General features: G+C 37.0%; 1 protein-coding gene across 24 annotated transcripts; it reads left to right on the top strand.

Moving 5' to 3' along the window:
• Nucleotides 1-1,677: 1,677 nt before the first annotated feature.
• On the top strand, nucleotides 1,678-19,462 carry LOC18442717 (barley B recombinant-like protein D). Of its 24 annotated transcripts, none has more exons than XM_088846455.1 (7): nucleotides 1,678-1,836; nucleotides 5,557-5,706; nucleotides 10,684-10,760; nucleotides 11,430-11,727; nucleotides 14,744-14,883; nucleotides 15,221-16,114; nucleotides 17,459-17,698. In XM_088846455.1, the coding sequence occupies exons 5-6, from the start codon at nucleotides 14,812-14,814 to the stop codon at nucleotides 16,106-16,108; spliced, it is 960 nt and encodes a 319-aa protein (XP_088702581.1). In that variant the 5' UTR covers nucleotides 1,678-1,836; nucleotides 5,557-5,706; nucleotides 10,684-10,760; nucleotides 11,430-11,727; nucleotides 14,744-14,811; the 3' UTR covers nucleotides 16,109-16,114; nucleotides 17,459-17,698. The 24 variants fall into 24 exon arrangements, with proteins under 24 accessions (XP_088702581.1, XP_088702567.1, XP_088702564.1 ...); XM_088846441.1 differs by lacking the exon at nucleotides 17,459-17,698 and adding an exon at nucleotides 14,391-14,494 and having other exon boundaries at nucleotides 5,557-5,630; nucleotides 15,221-16,723; XM_088846438.1 differs by lacking the exon at nucleotides 17,459-17,698 and having other exon boundaries at nucleotides 15,221-16,723.
• The last annotated feature ends 1,009 nt before the right edge of the window (nucleotides 19,463-20,471 follow it).

Genomic DNA, 20,471 nt, shown 5'->3' with positions numbered 1-20,471 from the left:
CCCATCTTATTTTTTCCCCCAAACCCATATCTCCTATGTACCCATTCATATCCTCTACTATCCTTTCTGACATGATCATTTAAGACCCAACCTAAAAAGGTTATCTCTCCATTTGATATGTCTTGGAGTATTCCATCTATGTCATCCCAAAATTGTTTCTTAATGCTATCATCTAATCCTACTTGTGGTGCATAAGTGCTAATTACATTGATTATCTCTTATCTTAATATAAGTTTAATTAATAATATCCTATCACCTATTAATTATTAATTTACATTGAGAAATCTTTTTGTATGTCTTTATGTACATAATTTATATTTGAGTGACGCACAATCATTCGATCTTGATCAAATGAATGGCAGTTAGTTGAAATAATGTCACACATTGAAACCATATCGGACAAGCCATAATTTATTACTGACATTGTTCTTGAGTTATTCATAGTTGTCTCTTCAAGATGGAATAGTTGGATAAATATTTGGATTTCTCCGAGCACATAAATACTATTATGTAAAGATATATGAAATCCTTCCCCACTTTTGTTCTGATAATCTTGCCTATTGTCTTGCTTGTCATTTTTTATTATTACCATGCAAATTTTGATCTAAATAATTTGACATTGCTGGAGCTACTATTTATGATCAATTGTACAAAAGGAAAATATATATTAACAAGCGAACTAAAAAGCATAGCAACCTTTCATGTGGGAAATGTTTTGGCTAAGGCTTTTGTTCACTTTTAGAAGATTATCATATGAAGCTGTCTTAAAAATTTGCGAGCTAATTCGAAATTTCTCAAGCCAGATTGAAATTGAGGGATGGTTTGTCAGGGTCTAAAGATCCACCATACTCACCTGGTTCCCATACTTTACGCTTCCCCCTCCCCATGAACCTCCTGTTTTAATATTTTTAATTACAAAAGAATTTCAAAGAGCCGACTAGGTGGATTAGAACTATCGCTCATCTACTCAAAAAGAAACTTGCTCTAATCGGGATAAATGTGACCCTTCGTCTATCGCTCATCCACTCAAAAAGAAACTTGCTCTGATCAGGATAAATGTGACCCTTTCCACCTACATATATGGGATATTTTAAGAAATGAACTTCTTCTTAGTAGCGAGACCTAGGGAAATATTATTAAAATGAGATTTATTGAAAAAATAAAAAAAACTGAATTATATTCTATATGCTTAAATGGATTGATGACAATATTTTAGACTTAATACATATATAGTATATTTTTTAACTGAGAACAACACCCCAAGGTTCCATCTATACATGTAATAGTTGTTATGAAGGTGCCTAGCAATGCTAGTGTGTCATACATTCCTTATTCATAAATTATAAATACATCGAGAATGGGAAATATTAAAGTTCATTAAAAAGTGTGAATGTAGGTAAAATGCGCAATAAGATTTAAATTTTGAATTTATAGTCACTCATTTGTCACCGTCCAACGCATTTATTCGATGGAGATGATCCCATGATCACATTACAATGGAATTTCATATACTCTCTACAAACCACAAAACTCCAAAACGGTACGCTATAGCGAAGGATGTTATCGTCATTACTCAAATAACAAGGACTTTTCAAACTTGCGCATAAAAGCCATTCAATTTTGTCGATATTTTCCCATTTTACCCCTATAAAATGTCGAAGAAATAGTGTAGAGAGAGAAAGAGGATTAGAACCAGGACAGGCAGACACCTCCCCTTTGCTCTACCAGGCCTCCCTCTTCTCCCAATTTGATGCTTATAAATAGGAGAGAGAAAGCGAGTTATAGAGAGAGAAAGGAGTAGTTTTGAGGGTTTTCAAGCTGCTATTGGCTTTGCAGGTGTGTGTTTTCTCTCTCCCCCCTTTGTCGTTAACTTTCTCTCTCTACCTAGGTCACCGATTAACCGTATTATCCTTCCCTTATCTGCGTTGTTTTTTGTTTCGTTTACAATAGAAATGGCGGGATTTGAACATGTATTGATCTGCTTTGCTATCATTCATCCAGAGTTTGATTTCCAGAAACTAGGGTTTTGGAATGGTTGCTTTTGGTTCAAGTATGATTCCATGATGCTAGGGTTTGTGATGGGGCTAAATGGCCTCACTTAGTGTCCTTATTATGCTAGGCTTTCATCTTGTAAATTTTCAATTTTCAACCCTAATCTAATATCTTATGTGTTATATGCCCAAATGATCATGCAAAACTATTCATGCTCAAGAATTCATGGTCGCCACCTGTTGGGTTTGTGATTTCTTACTGTTATTTATTTCTTATGGCTTTTCATTTGTGCAATATTGTGTAATTGGGAATAACTTGTTGGTGTATTTTGAAGATGAGTTAGTTGATGGTATTTTCTTCGTATAATTGGGGCTGTAGATTTAAAGACAGTATAAAAACTTATTTTCTTGTTGATAACAGTAAAAAACCTAAAATTTTCTGAACATGTAAACTAAAACTCCAATCAGTGGTTGACAACTTGGAGTATATCGAGATGTTATACTGTGGTGACACTCTTAAGGTTTATAACAGTCATCATCATGAAAGGTTCTATTGTGAATCCCTTATACTGTGAGCTTTTGAGCTTGTTTTGCTGACTAGAGTCTGGTAGGTACTCCTATATGTGAACATCATGTTTTCTCATGGAAAATTTGAGCACCTGCACTATTACGATCCTAGAACTGGTTGTACTTGTGTGGTTTTTTTTTTTGAAACTGTTTACTGTGTATTAAGAGGAGAGATTACAACATACAAAAATGCACACACAGAGGTTTTGTGCCGGCAAAGAAGAGAAAGGGAAAAAAAGGTACAAGCACTGCAGTTTTTGATAATTGGATTAGAATAATTGCTCAATGAGTGAAAAAACTAGACCTTGATCTTATGCTTTATGGATTTTAATACTCTCCCCTTTCTCTCTCTTTCTGTCTACACACACAGATACACTCTTTGTTGGGCTCCCAGTTATCTTTTCAGCTAGATTTATAGGAGGATGTCGACTTTGTTATTGTTCTCTCTACTGCTTGCCCCTATTACTTCGGCCTTCAGCAGTGCAGATCCTAGGTAAAAGGCTGCTTCAATGCTATAGTATGAAGTTTCTGTTGTGGAACTTCATAGGATATGATGACATTGCTATATTCTGTCAAAGTTATGGGATGGAGTTGTACCATACTACCATGGCTAGTCCCTGACCTCAATCCGAGCTACAGTCCAATAGTAATAATGTATCATTTTATAAGGGTTGAAAAAGATTTATAGTGTCTCAATAGGCAAGATATGCTTGGGCACTTTATTTGTTTTTATTGTGTCGTAGTTTTGGACATAAGTGAACTTTTCTTTGATGAAACATAGTTCACTTTTTCTTTTTCTTTTTTCCCATGACCTATATACATAGCATGCTATCTTTAACTAGATCAGATCTTCATGATTTCTCCTTTTGCTAATTTAGTAATCCAGGGAGTTGTTTGTATACCTTCATACAAACAATGAAATTGATAGTAAAGAATCAGGAAAAAGAAGAAGAAAGAGTAATCCAGGGAATTTTGTGTCCTTTCCCCAACTCATATGTCCTTCGTCTGCCTCTAAATAGTTAATTGTCTATGATCAAGTCTCATGACGAGTTAGTCCCCTGAGGCTCTGGCAATTTGTGCTAAATGCATTTTTCCAGTTGCGTACTACCACTTAAGCAATATGCAGCAATCTTGCTGGCATATTGGAATTTCATATACACTATGAATGTCATGCAATCCAAAAAAAATGGATTGGCGTGAATGCATAGTCAATCTGTTAATGTAAGTTGGATCATTGTACCTTATTTATTTTTTATTTAAACTGCTAGTTCAATTAAATTTGCTTCACTTCAGCTGAGGAGGCCGAAGGCTTTGGCTTCAGTCTCCATAATAAAGCAAAGCCAAAGCCTTCGGCTTCATTCTCTATACCAAAGCAAAGCCATGTTAAAATTGAACCAGTGCTATTTTGTTTATTTTTTATTTGGTAAATTTATTTTTCCTCTCTTAAGCACCTGCTTTAATGTCTCCTCATTGGGCAAAATTGCAAGTTATTGAGAAAGATTCTATATATGGTAGGCCATGCAATTGTCCATATTTTGAGGGCTGAAGTTAAGGAGTGGTTTTAACTTCTAAGTATTGTGGTGGGTATTAAATTTTCTATTTTTTTAGGAATTCATTTACTGATAAAGATTCTGATTAAAATACGAGATCTAAATTTGTCGAATCTAGATTTATATAGATTTGTGTTCTTCCATTCTCTCTGTGAAACATTTTCCTCTCTAATTAATTAAATCAAAATTTTACTCTTTTTTTTGGTATGTTTTCCACCAAACAGAGTTTTTATAAATACAAAATTATATGTCCATAATGATGCCAAAATGTCAGTGGCAATGTAGTGGTTTCATTTTGAAAGATTCTACATTTTCTGTTAATGTTCTTAAATATTTTACTCGATTCATAGTTATTTATTGTTAGCTTTACTGTCTTTGAACTTGAATTTTCTTAATCAGAAAAAAACCCTGAAGTCTTCCCCCAAATCAGTGAAAGTTCTGAAGGAGGCTAGGAAGCAAATATGATTTTAAAAAAACAATTATCACTTTATCAACCTCAAAATCCAACCGTCTTGCTAAAATTAGCATAGCAATGCCTTCGTGGTTGTCATTAACAGGGATCTCATACTTTTCTTGCAAGTATATTAGCAAGAAGTAACTGAAATGATGTGATCATTGGTTGATACTAATTTGCAATGCTAGAGTTTGAGGATATCAATTACTACTCACGGCTCCGTGTAATATTAGTGTTGACATGAACCTTGATACTTAAGGTCTAGGATGAGGATCATATGGCATCTAGTCTGGTTAGCTTTAGCTTATATTGGGCGCTAAACTAAACAGAAGCAAACACAAGAATATGCGCTTTTTCCTTTGCAAATGTAGTTATGTACTATGATATTAGGTGGCCTTCTTGGGTCTCAGGAAAATTGTTGACTCTCATAGGTTCAATGGGGCTTGGATGATGATGATGATGGGTTTAATGGGGCTTTAAATTTTCTTTCTATAGGCATCTTTTTTTAACTTATGCTTGGACTCCTCACTGCTACTTTCTCAAGCCAACCTACTCTGTCAGTTCCAGCTGTTATGATAACTACATATCTTCCTACATGCATTCTAGTCCTAGCGAATGAGCTCTGCATAACCAGTTCTTTGATATGAAGAGACTTTCTTATCACTTGCACTTGATCCTTGTGCCGTATTTTTGTTGTATCTTTTCTTTCTTAGGTTGAAAATTCTTCCTTTTGTAATCTGTCTTTTCATGAAGTAAGTCAGCTCCACCACACAGGTGATATTTGATCCGGTGTAATGATGGATTCATTTATAAGTGGTTGCATTTATTTGATCAAATACCTTGAGATTTCACTGTGGGATAAGCAGTTTCATCCCATACAACAAATGTTCTTTGTGTCTTGTGCACCATGCATCTCTTATTGTGCTCTAGAGGAGTACTCATAACGTGACATATGTTTGACCTATCTGAGTGTTGGTTTCCTGTGTGTACGTAGATTTGTCCACACAGGCCATTTGCTGCCTAGAGGAAATCCAAACAAATCATCAAGCAGTAAGAAAACGACTCAGGGTGAGTCCTCAAAGTGCAAAATTCCTCTCAACCACATATGCAATGTTGCCTACAGCGTGCAAGCAGCATTGTGCATGTAATTTCTACTGTCTGTTGTCTATAATAGAGTGCTGAGATGAGCCTTTCCTTTGCTGACATCTGTCTCTTTCCACTTGAGCTAAGAATGAATCATCTCAACCATCTGCTGTTAACAATGGATGATTGAGGATACATTCAGCATGTATCATAGCAATCAATCTTATATGTATGCATGTATGTTTAAATGCTGTTATTACATATCAGGAAGAGTGAGTGAAAAAAAGAATATATCAAAGAGCTTTGAACGATTACGGTTTGTGTTCTACATAAGGTGTAATTCATAATTCAGGATTGAGGGCTTCTCCTGATTGAATTGATACCTTAATTGAGTCATCAACCAAGTTATGAAATTTATTATTAAAAATTTATAGCTGTTTCATTTATCAGAAAAAAGTGGAACTCATAAAGAACACCATGGAAATTGTGATTAATATATCTGTTTTAGTTATTTCTTTTTTGATTAAAAACAAATTCCTTGTGTAACTATTGTATGGAATTTTGTGTGGGTCGCTGATATGTGATTGGTGATGTGGTTATTGGAAGTTTTAATATTGTGAGTGCAAAATATTGAAACTCAGAAAACGCATTAAAAAAAAAAAATGGAAGTCAGAAAGAATGCTGTGGATTTGTTACTAGTGTGAGTATTGTTACTAGGTGTTCATGATTGCAGTACTACATCGCAACTTTGATCCTACTGCTGAACTATGATACAAAAAGGAAAATTATTTTCAGAAAACTAATGCATATGGATTGTATAACTTAAATCATGCATGCATTTCTATTATAGCAAAGTAAAAGGCAGTGTCATGACCTTTCCAAACTTTTAACTGCTGCAATCAATGTTAGGTGATGCAAGCACATGCATATAAGAGTTATAAGGTAAACTTGACTTGTCCTTTGAATTGTTTATTCTCCCCATCCTAGACAAACACGGAGAGCAAAGAATACGTAGGATGAAAACACTTTCTGTGCCCATGATGAGGTCTTTGACTCCATTCTTACCAAAGGGTAGGTGCCCAAGTCCCCATTGAGTTACCCACTTTTGGGAATGGGGTTGAGGTCGTGGTGGTAGCACCACTTGAGCCTCAGCTACCAGTCTAGGTTTCCCTTTCCACTGACGCATTCGAAAACCGCTAATTATTTCTAAAAACGGGTAGGGGCCTGTATTCCCCACTGATCTACCCAAAAATAAATAAAATAAGTGTTGGGATAATTTGAAATCTTTAGTTGATTTTTGGATTAAAGTAATATTTTTTGGTGTGGATAAATCTATTATTTTCTTAATTGCAGTTTTATAAATTTTCATGTTGTAGTGCGAGATAAAAGGCTGTGGGTGGTTGATGAACTTAGTCTTTCAAACCTTTGTTATTCATCTTTTCATAGATTAATTGGAGATATTATGATAAGATAATATTTCATGCACATTTCCACAGAGGTGTATGAAAAGTTAGGAGCTTTGTGGTGAATCCTGTATGCATTGTAAATTTTTTGTGGTTGGTCTGGTTTTGATTTCATCCTGTGTCAAATATATTGATATTTTTCCGAACTAATCGGTACAACACGATTTGATAAGGTTTATGAAAGAAACATGGTTTGATGGATGTTGATATTTGGGGACCTCATGAGCATGCCTAGGTGAATGCAATCCTGTCTTCCAACTTTTGGGGGGGTTGGGCAGATCGTTTTGTATGGGGAGACCAAAGTAGGTTTAACATATGTTATTTGTTAGTGAGTTGTGTCTTTATCTTTTTCCTCATTGATTTTGTAATGTTCTGGGTGAATGAATTCATAATTCATATGTTGTGCATCTTTGGGGGCTTTTATTGTGTGTTTCAATGGTATGATGGATATTATTGAAAAAAATCTAATATAATAGAAACTTATATATGTTTGGTGCTTTTACTTGTTTTCATTTAATATTAATAGATTTGTATCAATATGAGAATCTATTGAATTGTAAATGGTAGGTTACTATTGAACTGTTGGATTAGAAATAATGTTGACAAATTTTTGTTTAATACATTGCTATTGTAGAATCTACAATGTGTAGTACGTCGGTTCATAGAAGTAGGGAAGTGCGATTCAATCAATATGGAATCTTGCTTCCATATGTTTTAGAAATGCATAATCCTATTATGTCTATATAATAATGAAGTCAAAGTCACAATTTAGAAATATATATTTTGTATATAATTTTCCTAGCAGATTATTTGACCCTAAATTCAATAGTCAACACAATCACTTTAAAATTTGCTCTACGGATCTAATAAGAGTCATCTGATATAGGTTCTAAAGTTTTTTTTTTGGGTTAAATATATAGGTTCTAAAGTTGATAAGGCTCAAGATGTGTATGGGGCTTCCTACTCTATATAATTGGAATCTTGACCCCTGGTAGGGGTCAAACGCATTCATTCCATACTAATGTAATTCTCGATTTCAAATTGGCATGGATCTCGGATCCATACACGTTAGAAATTCGATTCCAAAGATGTTGGAATCGTGATTCTAAACTGCAACATATGTCTATTCAACATATGTCAAAAACTCGATTCCATAGATGTTGGAATCTTGATTCCACATATCAATGAATCTTGACTCCTCGAGTGTTGATTCCAGGGGGTGGGAATCTCGATTCCAAGGAGGACGGAATCTCGATTCCAGATGTGGATGAATCTCAAATCTATTTTGGTTGAGACACTATTCCAGAAATTTAGGAATCTCGTTCCCCTGTAATTCCCACTGTACGGACGTCGATTCTTAAAACAAGAATCTTTTAAGCGGCCGCGATTCCAAGCTTTTTCAACAACTATGGTTTCAATTTTGGTGAGAGCACCATGCCTCTAGGCGGTTGCCTAGGCGGCCAGGCACCCAAACTGCCTAGGCGGCTGAATTCGCAGTTTTGAACATTGATCAGGATCCATTTCTTGAGGAATTCTTTTTACCTCGAATAATATTTGAGCTGACAAGAAAAAAGAAGGTTGAAGAAGGTGGTTTTGATGCTGAATTTGTTTTAGCACACTTCAAAATTCGATGACAAGTTTTTTCCAACCAGGGGAGAATGATGGAGGGAAAAATTATCCTTATTTTTTTATTTTTATTCCATTTCAAATGATGTATATTATAGTTTTAGTTTTAGGGCTTATTTCTAGTATAGTTTTAGTTTTATGGCTTATTTCTAGGGGTTTTTATTTTTTTAGAAATCCTAGGGTTTTTATATATATTTCTATTATTTCACGGGTATCATTCATTGTTCATGGGTATTGTTCATAGGGGTAAAACTGTCATTACGAATTTAAAGTTTAAGTTAGGATATATGGGTCAATGTATTATTTTGTTTGGACACTTTCTGTACTTGGAATATTAAATTATAATATACAGGAAGTGTGGGCCTTGAGGGGAGAATTCCACATGATTTTTAGAAATTGAAAGAGAGAAAAACTTAAGCTTTTGGAACCCTAGCTTGGGGTATGGAGAAGAAACCCTAGATTTCTTTAAATTATACTTGTGTTTAGCTTTGTTTCATGTTGATTTTACAGTCCCCACAAATTTCCTGCATCACTTTTTTAGCCATATAGCTACTCTTGCAAATCGCCTCCTTTACTTCAACTGAGTTAAAATGGGAAAGTGAAATCCTTTTTTGTGCTAGTCTTGGACAATGAATTCGTATGTCTTCTAATGGAGATATATAATTGCTAGCTTAGGTGTAATATTTTTGGATTGTCATCATAAAACTGTTTGAGAGGCGCCTTGAAGTGCAAGTTTTTGGTACTGAGAGGGGCAGCTGTGGGGCCAGCCAGCTAGCTCCAGCTCAAGCTCAAATTCAGTCTTTAGGTCCTGGGGGAGCAGAGCACTACGATTGGTGGCAGCGTGCGGCCCTTGGTCAATAGTTACCTTTTTGTTCCGCTGTTTGGCTCGTGGTAATGATGAAGAGATAGATGAACCAGATGAGGAGATATCATGGACAATTTTTTTCCCCCATTGTTGAGGATGTCATAGACATTGAAGATGAGAAACTAGAAGAAGAGGAGTACCAAGGTGAGGGTACGAAGAAAAAAACCCAGCCTCTCTCTTTCTCATCTGAAACCACGGTCTCTGTAAACTGTCTCCATCTCTCTCTGTGCAAATCCATGGAACTGGAACACAAGATCAAGAGCTTGTGGGGGATCTCAATGATTTGGCAAGTAGCTCCAACCGAGCTCATGTAGAGGCTGGTCATTAAAATCACCAGAGCATTGAGGTGCTTGCTTGCTTGTAACTCTCAGTTACTGAGTCCCTTCCTTAACCCATCAACTCCATTATCCTCATCCTTCACAATCTGCAATATCTTCTAAAGGGTTTCAGAGTCATCTTTACTAGTTAAAAAAATGAAAGGGCAATTAGGGCTTTCTTGTGATCATGAAATGAATTAGAACCAGGGTCTAGAGTTTGTGGATAATTTTATTGGTGATCAATGATTGGGATGGAGTTTGGTGCTAGCTCTATGGGGGCATGAATTCAGGTGATTCCATGTTCATGTTATGTCTTCTTTTCCCCATTTCTTGATACACACACTGATAAACCCTATTTCTTGATACACACCCACACGCACGCACTTGCTGTGTCTTCTTGTACCTGTTTTGGATACACACACATAGATATACCCTATTTCTTGACACACACATTGTGTGTGTGTGTGTGTGTGTGTGAGAGAGAGAGAGAGAGAGAGAGAGAGAGAGAGCAGGGCCGCTATTGACAAAACACTTACAAAGCACCCTAACAACTTTCTGAGACGAGAGATAAAACTTTAATTTTTCTCAATGCATATCCAGGGAACTTGCAAGTTTTTTGAGTAACGAGCTTTATTAATATGATATCCAAGCTTGCCCATGGTTGCTTGAAAATGTAACTTGATGCTTTGTCACTTTAGACATAATATTCTCTTCATTGTTTGACATTGGCTGTATTGCGTTTTTCTTTGAAATCTGCTGCTGACTAGCCAAGACCTATTATGAAGCATAACTTGGTGGGATGAGCGCAAAGATACCATCCCATTTGGTGCTTATCCTTCTAAGGGTTCGAACTTTTCCAATAACTTAAGATTAGATATCCACTTTTGTTTAATGTAGAATTGTTTCTGGAATATGTGCACCTGTTGTCTTCTTGGATATCCTTTGCAATGTGAAATTTGTTGGCATGAGATATTAGGTATCAAGTGGCTTATACATACTTCGCAAAGGCTACGTCTGAGTGATCGTGCCCTATGAAATTATTGTTGAGCATGGTACAACATGCTCTTGCTGGAGCATAATGTACATTAACTCCCTTCGGCAGAAGAGCTACTTGAGAGGATTTTTTGATCTGAAATTTTTATGTTCCACCTAAGAATCTGCAAATGATTATTTATTAAAAAATGGATTTTGAGTTCTTCAACACTGTCTTTCCCTCCCAAAATTGGACAAATCCTATTCAATTTTGGGTCATTATTTTTTCAAGCACAGAGACTCTGCAAGTTGAACTTTTCTTTTTTGATATTGGTCACTGGGTTCAAAAGATTTCCTCTCCCCATAGTATGGGGTCCAAAAAATACTCTTAGCTTTATCAAAGGTAACAAATGGACAGCAAGCTCCTATGGGAGCAGCATGTCTTTTCACATTATTGTTTGCACATTTCATCATTCTGATAAGGCACGTGATTCTTATGGGAAACTTTTTCTGACATTGTTATGATCTTGTATGCATTCAGTGTTAGGAACAATTCTTGAAGATGCACCACACTTGTCAACTTGATTCCAACACTCCTATTTTTGCGTGGATCATATACCAGTCTTAGGGAGCATCACCATGTTTTGCTGTTTTGCCATGTTTTTATACACAAAATGAACTTGGAACGTGTGTGGTTCAGTCTTCTACCAAATGTCTTGAGATTCCCCATTCACATATACATTCTTTGAATCAATGACTAACAAATCCCTGGCCTTAGAGAAATCTTATGTTGTAACCAGCTAGGCTACTACTCTTGGAGACAAGCAGCATCGGCAATGGTATATCTCCTTTTAGACTACTGTTATAATTTACGTTGGAAACAAATGTGGCACATACTTCTATTTTCTATATGCATGCCTTCATTGTATATTTGTGAGGAATGAAGTAGTAATACTTCAGATTTTATCCGCTTTTTGATAATATATATGAACACATCAGAGAGATCTTAGTGCTGGTTCCAAGAGGCAATAATATGAGGGAAAGTAGACTCAAGTGGTTTGGCCATGTGCAAAGTTACTCTAGAACCACACCCGGTTAGGAGAGGCAATTTGGTTCAAGTGGAAGGCTTTAAAAGGATAAAGGAAGGGCCCAAAAGGACATGGATGGAAGTAGTGCGAAGGGAGGTGACCTATGGCCTGTCTGACGGTATGGCCCTTGATAAAGCGGAATGGCAGAAGAGGATTTGTGTAGACGACCCAAGATATTTGGGATAAGGCGCAAATGATGACGATGATGATGACTATTTATTTTAAGTGTCCCATTATTTAATGTGACTTAAAATACATTTTATTAGTGTATTCACATGTTAGTATGCTAAGTACTTAATATGATCTACGAGATTCCTTCACAATATAGTTAATGTTTAATATAGAAGTCACCATATTAGTAATATCATAGTCCAAGTGAGTATAAGTTTGATGATGTTGTGGAAGTTACCCATTTAATGTGCAAGTCTTCCACTCTCTTTATGTAACTGGGGAGGATTGGAATTTGGAAGTCACAAATTCGTTGTTTGGTTTTCTATTGCATTTTGGTATTGGTTGTTTTTGAGCTGGAACAATGCTCTGATGAGGTCGTCATATGGCTTTCGTTGCACATCAGAGATGTGGATGTCTTGGACCAGGTGGTTTTCAACATCTTTCTTCAATGAGTGTTGGGATGTAATTTATGGATATGATCTAGGATTTCCATGACAGATGTCCAAATTAAGACAAACTATGAAGCTACCTTCATTGTTTTGATTCGTAAGGTGGGAGGGGCTTAGAGCTTTGGATTATATAGACCGAATGGATGCCAGGTACGAACTAATTGTTGAACTCCTTTAAAGGAACCTTTTTACAAGGGCGGACTTTGGATCCATAATTTCCGTCCACAAGGCGGTCCCAAGCCGGTCATACCGGTCCCAAGCCTAGATAAAGAAGGAAGGTTGTGATAGGGTAGGGTGGCCAATATAAAACTTTGCCTCATCTTTTCATGAATCCTGAATCTATGCTATATATTCATGCTAGGGCATTCTTTGTAACGTGTTGTATTGGAACCTGGGTGCAATGAGAAATGAGCAAAGTGGTAGAACAAGATTCATGTTGCCGACCCCATAATTAGGTGGTTTAAGATTATGTCCACCCAACATGTGGGTCTAAGGAAATTTCTTTGTTTGGTATTGATGTTTGGGATTCATTAGTGGAAATTCATGCTGCTAAATTGGGTTCAATGCCATCTATTTACATGATTTCCTTGAATTTGGTTGCCATAGACTGATATAACTACTTTCTGTACCCTAATTATAGGGATAGGCTACATTTAGAACTTTGACTATACTCAAATGTATAGTGTACATCAGCCTTAGTGTACAGAAGCAACTAACGTCCTTGTCTAGGATTTGCATTATCAGAAAATTTGAATTTTAATGCATGTTACATGAGAAGCTGCTTTGTGGTGGTCCAAATACCTTTTAGTTGAAGCTACAATTTTTACAAAATTGTCGACAGTGGAAAATAGAATGTTCTGCAAATGTCAATCAGGCGATGCCATGGTCAGTTGCCTCGAATCCTTGATGAGCTAAAGATGAATAAAAGTCATGAATTTAAGGTATGTTTCATATGCAAAGTTTAATTGCAACCTCTAGCTTAACTATCTGTAATGATGGAATAAAAGTTATGAGTGATTGGTGTAAAGGCAAGTGAACACTTAGCATGTTTGAGGCTCCCTGAGGCCTCAAAAGGCGGGCTTCATGTGTGACTTTTGAGGTTAAAATGTATCTGCCTTATAGACTGCTAGCTTTTTGGGGCTGTCAATGGGCCCTTGTCGGTCCTTGGGCTTTTGGGCTGGGCCTGGTTTCATGCTGGAGGCTAAATCCCTTGGGTTGGGCCTGGTCGGCCCAAATATTTTCTGGACGGATTTTTTCGAGTAAATCTGTTACATGTAATTAAATATTTTTATAGGGCCCAGCCGGTCCATTTTTTTGAGCTTGGGTCTCATTACCATGAATTCGGGCTGGGCCTTGGCCTACACTACTTCGGACCTGGCCTGGCCTGGTCTGAACCTGGCCATGAACAGCTTACAGCCTACTTATGGCACATCAGTTGGTTTTATTTATTTATTAGGTACAATTTATTCTTTAGTGGAAAGATCTGTGCAGTATTTATATGTGGAGATCAAGTTCTTGGAATGGGGAATCTAGTAGTTGGCTCTTCTCTGTTCACACTCCCCTTTGCTTAGGAGCCAAAAATCTCATTTGAGTCTTAATGTTACGAACAAAAATGAATATTGAGTCACTGTTCACACTCCCCCTCTTCTAGTTGTTTATTCTTGTCCGTTGCTACAATTTAGGGCCTATTTGGCACAGTTCCTCATCTTATGCACATTTATTGAAGTGAAACATTTACCTAATGAACCGCCTCTGGTTTGTTGGCATTTGATTACCACTCTTCCTTGTTCCTAGGTGGTGCACACCAGAGGATTTCTCTATCTATACATATACACTGCTCATTGACCGAAGTTCTGTTATGCCCAATTGCTGAAACCAAAACCAGGTGTCTGTTTAAAGTAAGAGAAAAAACATGGTGCATATTGGGTTTGTAATCACAAACTATGGCAGCATCTCTTTGCATGTTCTGCCAATTGATGCATTGAATTATTGAATTGTTTTTATTTTTATTTTTTGCAAGTAAAAATCAGAATCTTGTATCTAAAAGCTCTGCTTTGAATGGAATGTATGCTTTATTTTTTTGGTTGATTGGCTTTTGCTACTTGTAATCCTAAATTCCTAATGGTTTGCACGCTTTCTTGCACCAGCCAGATCTGAGAATCTCTCATGGCAGGCAGAAAATTTCCTTTTGCCTGATTAAGGAAGTGAATGGGAGATGGACGAAGGTCAGAGAGAAAATGGGCGACACAAACCAGATCAATACAAGGCCATGCTTGGCCACAGCCAGGTATTAATAAATAAACTGAAAGTAACATCTTTTATTCTTTCTTGTATTAAACCTCCACCGCTCGTAAAATACAACGATCACCACTCTTTCCATTCTCCGTTATTCCACAGAAACCCATTCTCTTCAGCCTCAAGTTCCAGCCAGCGACTGAGAACTCCAAAACCCTACATAAAGATCCATTAGCTCAACTATAGATTTGAAGGAGAGAGAGACACACAAAAAGCACATTTGACCCCACCCAAAGAACAAAAACCAAAGAAAAAACGAACTCGAATTCTTTAGCAAAAGAAAGGAAGAGGCAATTGCTCATTCAAAAAAACTGGATCTTTTGGCTCAGTGGAACGCTCCCCAACAGTCCATGAAGGACCACCCGGCCTTTAAGCTGATGGCCCTGATGGCGGAGCGTGACGCCGCCATCCAGGAGCGCAATGCGGCCCTATCTGACAAGCGGGCGGCCCTCGCCGAGCGTGACCTTGCCATCAGCCAGCGTGATGCCGCCTATGCCGAGCGCAACACCGCCCTCCAAGAGCGTGATGCCGCCATCGCTGCCCTGGAATATGCTCGCGATTATGGTATGGGCACGGGCCAGCAGCAAGGCCCCCCTGGAGCCATGCCTCGAGCCCCTAGGGCCCATGTCGACCCCAACTCTTCGTACCCACCTCGTGATAATTCCCAACCTAACCACCACAATGTCACCGAAGCCTACCCAATATCTTCCTCTGAGCCTGCTCTAAATGTGAAGCCTAAGCGAGCAAAGAGACCGAGAAAAGAGGGTGCAAACAAGGCCCCCCACCAGGCTAAAAAGGCAGGTGGACCGAGGCAGCGTAGGTCGAAGAAGCAAGGGGGGTCAGATGACTTGAACAAGCAACTGTCAGTGGCGAAGCAAGAGTGGAAGAGTCAGGATTTGGGGTTGAATCAGGTGACGTTTGATGACTCAACAATGCCTATTCCAGTGTGTTCGTGCACTGGGGTTTTGCAACAGTGCTATAAGTGGGGTAATGGAGGGTGGCAGTCCGCTTGTTGCACTACTCAGATTTCGATGTACCCATTACCTGTGATGCCTAACAAGAGGCATGCCCGTGTTGGGGGGAGGAAGATGAGTGGAAGCGCGTTTACCAAGTTGCTGAGCAGGCTTGCAGCTGAGGGCCATGACCTATCGGTGCCTCTTGATCTCAAGGACCATTGGGCAAAGCATGGGACCAATCGCTATATCACCATCAAGTGAGCTCAGGTGAGTGTGTTTCATTCGCCTGTGCGATGTTTGTGTAGGAGAAAGGGTAAAACATAACCTCTTTTTTCTCTCCTGTTTAGCCTTTTGTAATTTTACGTGGTCTTGCTCTCTCTTAGTGTCTTTTTATTTTTCTTTAAATCGTTGAAGCATTTAAATGGTCAACATGCATTGTAGGAGGGCTGCATGTGGGAATGATTGGCCAGTGTTTGCAGCCCTCATAGAGAGAAAGGGATGTAGGGTTTCCAATAGACTTTGGTTAAGAGGGCTCCAAATGAATTCTAGTAGCAGTGTATGTTGTCTTCTTTACGAGCCTTTCGGGGCACACCAGTCTTGATTGTCTTGTTTTTACCTTGTGTTGTATCATCTCTTGGTGGAGGCTTGAGGGTGGGCAGTGGGCATAAGTAGGCAAGGATCAGATTTGATGGATGGGTATTGTTCAACATTGGATGCAAATATGTTAGAGAGAGAGACAGGGGAGAGAGAGAGAGAGGGGGGGGAGGAATTGAAAAATACATCCACCAGCATGTCTGTGTGAGAGAGACTGTGACTGAATGAGATATGCCATGTATATCCATGTTTATTAATGATAAGGGCGATGCTGTTTTGGAAGTCATGGCTTCCTCTAGCTTCCAGTAAATTGACTTTAAATGGGAAGCAACAGTTTTTATCCTACCCCATAGAGCAGCTTCCGCTTCATCCATCAACCAAGTATACACCTATTGTTGGTGGTGGAGGTGGCGAAATCTGATTCTCATTCTTAGAAATCACGTGCCAAGATAAATACCAAAAAACTTGAGATGTTTTGGAAATTTAAGGGTGAGGTTTGTATAATGGGTATCCCTAAATTTTATTTGGATATAATAGTTTTAGAGTTGGAAACTTTTATGAAGTTGGAAAATCAATTTCAGTTTTTAATTATAAATTTTAAAAATTTTAAAATATTACAGATCGAGCATATCTATAGACATTAAGAAATCTTGAAAATAAGTTGTCTAAATAATTTATTAAAGGATGTGTTATTTTTGGGCTATGTATTTTTATTTTTATTTTGTCATATCCATGCAATTAAATTGGAGGGTTTTTGAATCATAACAATCTCTTGTAGAGGAATTGGTTTTTTTTTTTTTCGGGTGTACTTCAATTATAAGGTTGACACCTCATACACTTTTTTCTTCAAGAAGTTGAGTTAACTTACGGTAGAAGCTAGGATAATTTATATGACCATTGAAAAGTTATGGTCACGAGTGTCTTTCACCATCAAGGGATGGAAGGTAATTGAGACTTTGAACCATCGTGTTTTTTCCACGTGGTTTCCACCTGATCTCCATCCTTGTTCACTTACAGGTTGGATGGTGATGACACTCGTGACAAGAGATTCTCTACGGTCATTTGGATGATAGTATAGGATGCAATTTTATAAAGCCTTTTCCAAAGTAAAGCCTCGCCTCGGATCTTTGTCCAAAAAGTACTTTGGGAATTGAAAGTCTTCATGATGGTGCTAAAATTGATTTCCAACACCTAAAATAAAATTGAAGCTCAAAAAATGGTAATATGTGAATACCAATGTTCGATTTGTTTCGGAGCTTGTTTCGGTTTGGTCTAAGCAATTCGTTATTTCGATTGATTTGGAAGAAGATTTTGGGTTTTTTTTTTTAAAATTAAAATAAATAGAATTATATTTTAAATTTTTTTAAAAATAATAAATAATAATAATAATAAATAAATTTTTTTACTACATTTAATAACTATAGTTAATAATAAATAAAATAGTTAAAGTAGTATTTTAATACTTCTAATTTTAATTTTATTTTTAATGCCTTGGAGTTAGCAGCATAGTAGTGAAAATTACTTCAATAATTCTTTTACATTTAAAACATTTCAATACTTTTCTACCCATGTCAAAGTCGGTGGGGTTGTATTACCTTTTTTTGGAGTTGTCTTTATATGTGCAAAGTAGGTAAGGTGGTGTTTTTGGTTTTGTACTGCTTTTTATACGTGGCATTCATAGTTTTCAGTTTTACGCATTAGCAAAGTCTTAATAGCAACCCCTAAGCGAAAGGTTGCGTAGAAGATCTATGCATTCTTTACCATCTAGCCATCCAATTTTGATCAAGAGAGCTATTCACCGTTTGATCGTAGATCTGACGTCTCAAATTATTTTATTTTTAAATTTTTTTGTACAAATTGTATGAATATGAAATTTGGTATGTGCCATCTTTCATTGAGGCGCATTTATAAAAAAATATTAAAAAATAATTTTTTGATAAAATATAATGAGTAAAATACCCCTTGAAGCTTTTAAGGTTATTTTGGTTATTTTATTTTATTGAAAATATAGTTTTTATATTTTTTGTTAGTGCGAGCTTGATGGAGGATTGAACATCCAAAATTTGGTATCAAAATAGTGCATAGAAAAAAAAAAAAAAATTGTATAAAGATGTGACATTGTGATTGGGGCAATTTTAGCCTTTCATTCAGAATGGACGGTTGAATGAGGAGAAGTATATAAGTTTTATGTTGTAAAGGAAGCATATAAAGCTTGCCCATAAATTAGAACACTCATAGCTATTCGGTTCGCTATGCTGGAGAGGCAAAACTCGAAGACTTTGGGTGTTTAGCCCGAAGCCAAGTGAAAATAACAACATTGATAAATACTTTTATTTTTAGGGTGAAATAGACGGTTTAAATAATATGTTACACTATATACTATTTTTAGGGGTTGAAATCTTAAATTTTTTCACAACTATAATGATCAAAGCCGAGATGATCGATTTGAAGATTTCCCGACGCTAGAACTGTCATTTTCAGTGAGTTTTGGGGTGAGGCTTTACTTATCTTCATAGGCTGCAACCCTATCAAAACATTTTTTCTGATAGTGTATATTGTGCACATGTTTTGCCTCAAATCATGTATACCCAACTTTGGAAGAAGGGTAACCCTCTTGTCAATTTTTGTTTAGCCTCAATAACTTTGGAATCAATATACAACAAAATATACCGAGGTTATAATCACCTTGACCGTTGAATATGAAATCGGGTGGAGTCAAAATGAAATGTTTTTATATTTATTATACTCTTATCAAATTTTACATGGTTTGAGGTGATTGTGAGTTATTTGTATGCAGACATAATAAAGGTATTAGGAGGTACTTTTTGTGGTATGCGATATGCATCCAAGCCATTTTTGACATGTTCTCGATGGATCGTATTTCCAGGGTGAAATATGGTGAATCTCCTAGTTAGAAAGAATGGGTTTGTCTCCATCATGAGAACGGACGGTGGATGCTTTATTATGGATGGTAAACCACATGCTACGCAGGGTTTGTATGGTAGATGCACTTGGTACACGAAAACTTCTATTTGCATGTGAGCGTTAAACCCTTCGTATTCTCTTCGCCACGGGCGAAGCGAAGCTTGTTGCTGTCGCTTCGGTCAACTTTGGCTGAAGTTTTGGTCTTTTAGGCTCAAGCAAAAAATTATATGTATAAATATATTTTTACTATATATATATATATATTGATTGTGAAAAACTCAAGATATTGCGAGAACTTTTTGTATACTCAATGATAATTAAGAATGTACAAGACGTGTATAAATATACGGCTAATAACAGTTTTGGATAGATACCAACCGTTATTGATAATTACTAACTAGATACCTATACCCATACATATCCATAATGTTGTGTATTTGTTTTTTGATAAATGTTACTACTTTTATTGAATATTAAGGAGATGTGATTACATCAGTAGAAATAACAAGAGAAGGCAAATGAGCGCCACCCTTTGCCAGCATATCCGCCACAGAATTGGCTTCACGATAAACATGAGAAAAGTGACTGTGGAGGAAGCCAAGTCCATGACCCGTAACCATAACGCCGAAATTCCCATGGAACATGTTGTTCCTTATTGCACCACCTAATCACATTGAGCGAATCCCCTTCTATTCAGCAGTTATTGCCACAATTTCTTTCAATAAACATCTTCAAATCATGGAATAGCGCACTTAGCTCCGCAAAATTTGCGGTTACACAACCTATCAGCCCAACATACGAAAAAATGATGTTACCAAAGCAATCACACAAGACTCCACCAATACCTGTTGTCCCATAATTACCGAAAAAGCTACCATCAAAATTGAGTTTCAGACTACCCACAAGAGGCTCAGTCCAAACACATTTTGGTCTATTATTAACAGAACCTAGAAGGAAAAGGTTGTGTAAATTTACCAAGACATCAACCTTTGAGATACCCCACCCTTTTTTTAACACAGAGAGCCATGACCAAATAGAAAGTTTAATAGAATGGATCAGTCTGTCTAGAGACAGAGAGACCACTTCGAAAGTCATTCTATTCCTT

Source organism: Amborella trichopoda, chromosome 9 (genome assembly GCF_054954075.1).
Source record: "Amborella trichopoda isolate Santa Cruz 75 chromosome 9, AtrichopodaSantaCruz75HAP2 v2.0, whole genome shotgun sequence".
Lineage (NCBI taxonomy): Eukaryota > Viridiplantae > Streptophyta > Magnoliopsida > Amborellales > Amborellaceae > Amborella > Amborella trichopoda.
This window is presented reverse-complemented; position numbering and strand designations above follow the sequence as displayed.

Excerpts from the sequence above, each read along its gene's own strand:
- LOC18442717 (XM_088846452.1), top strand. The coding sequence starts at position 14,812 with ATGGACGAAGGTCAGAGAGAAAATGGGCGACACAAACCAGATCAATAC. Across the intron at positions 14,884-15,220 it reads CCATGCTTGGCCACAGCCAG|TGGAACGCTCCCCAACAGTC; the intron begins GTATTAATAAAT and ends CTTTTGGCTCAG.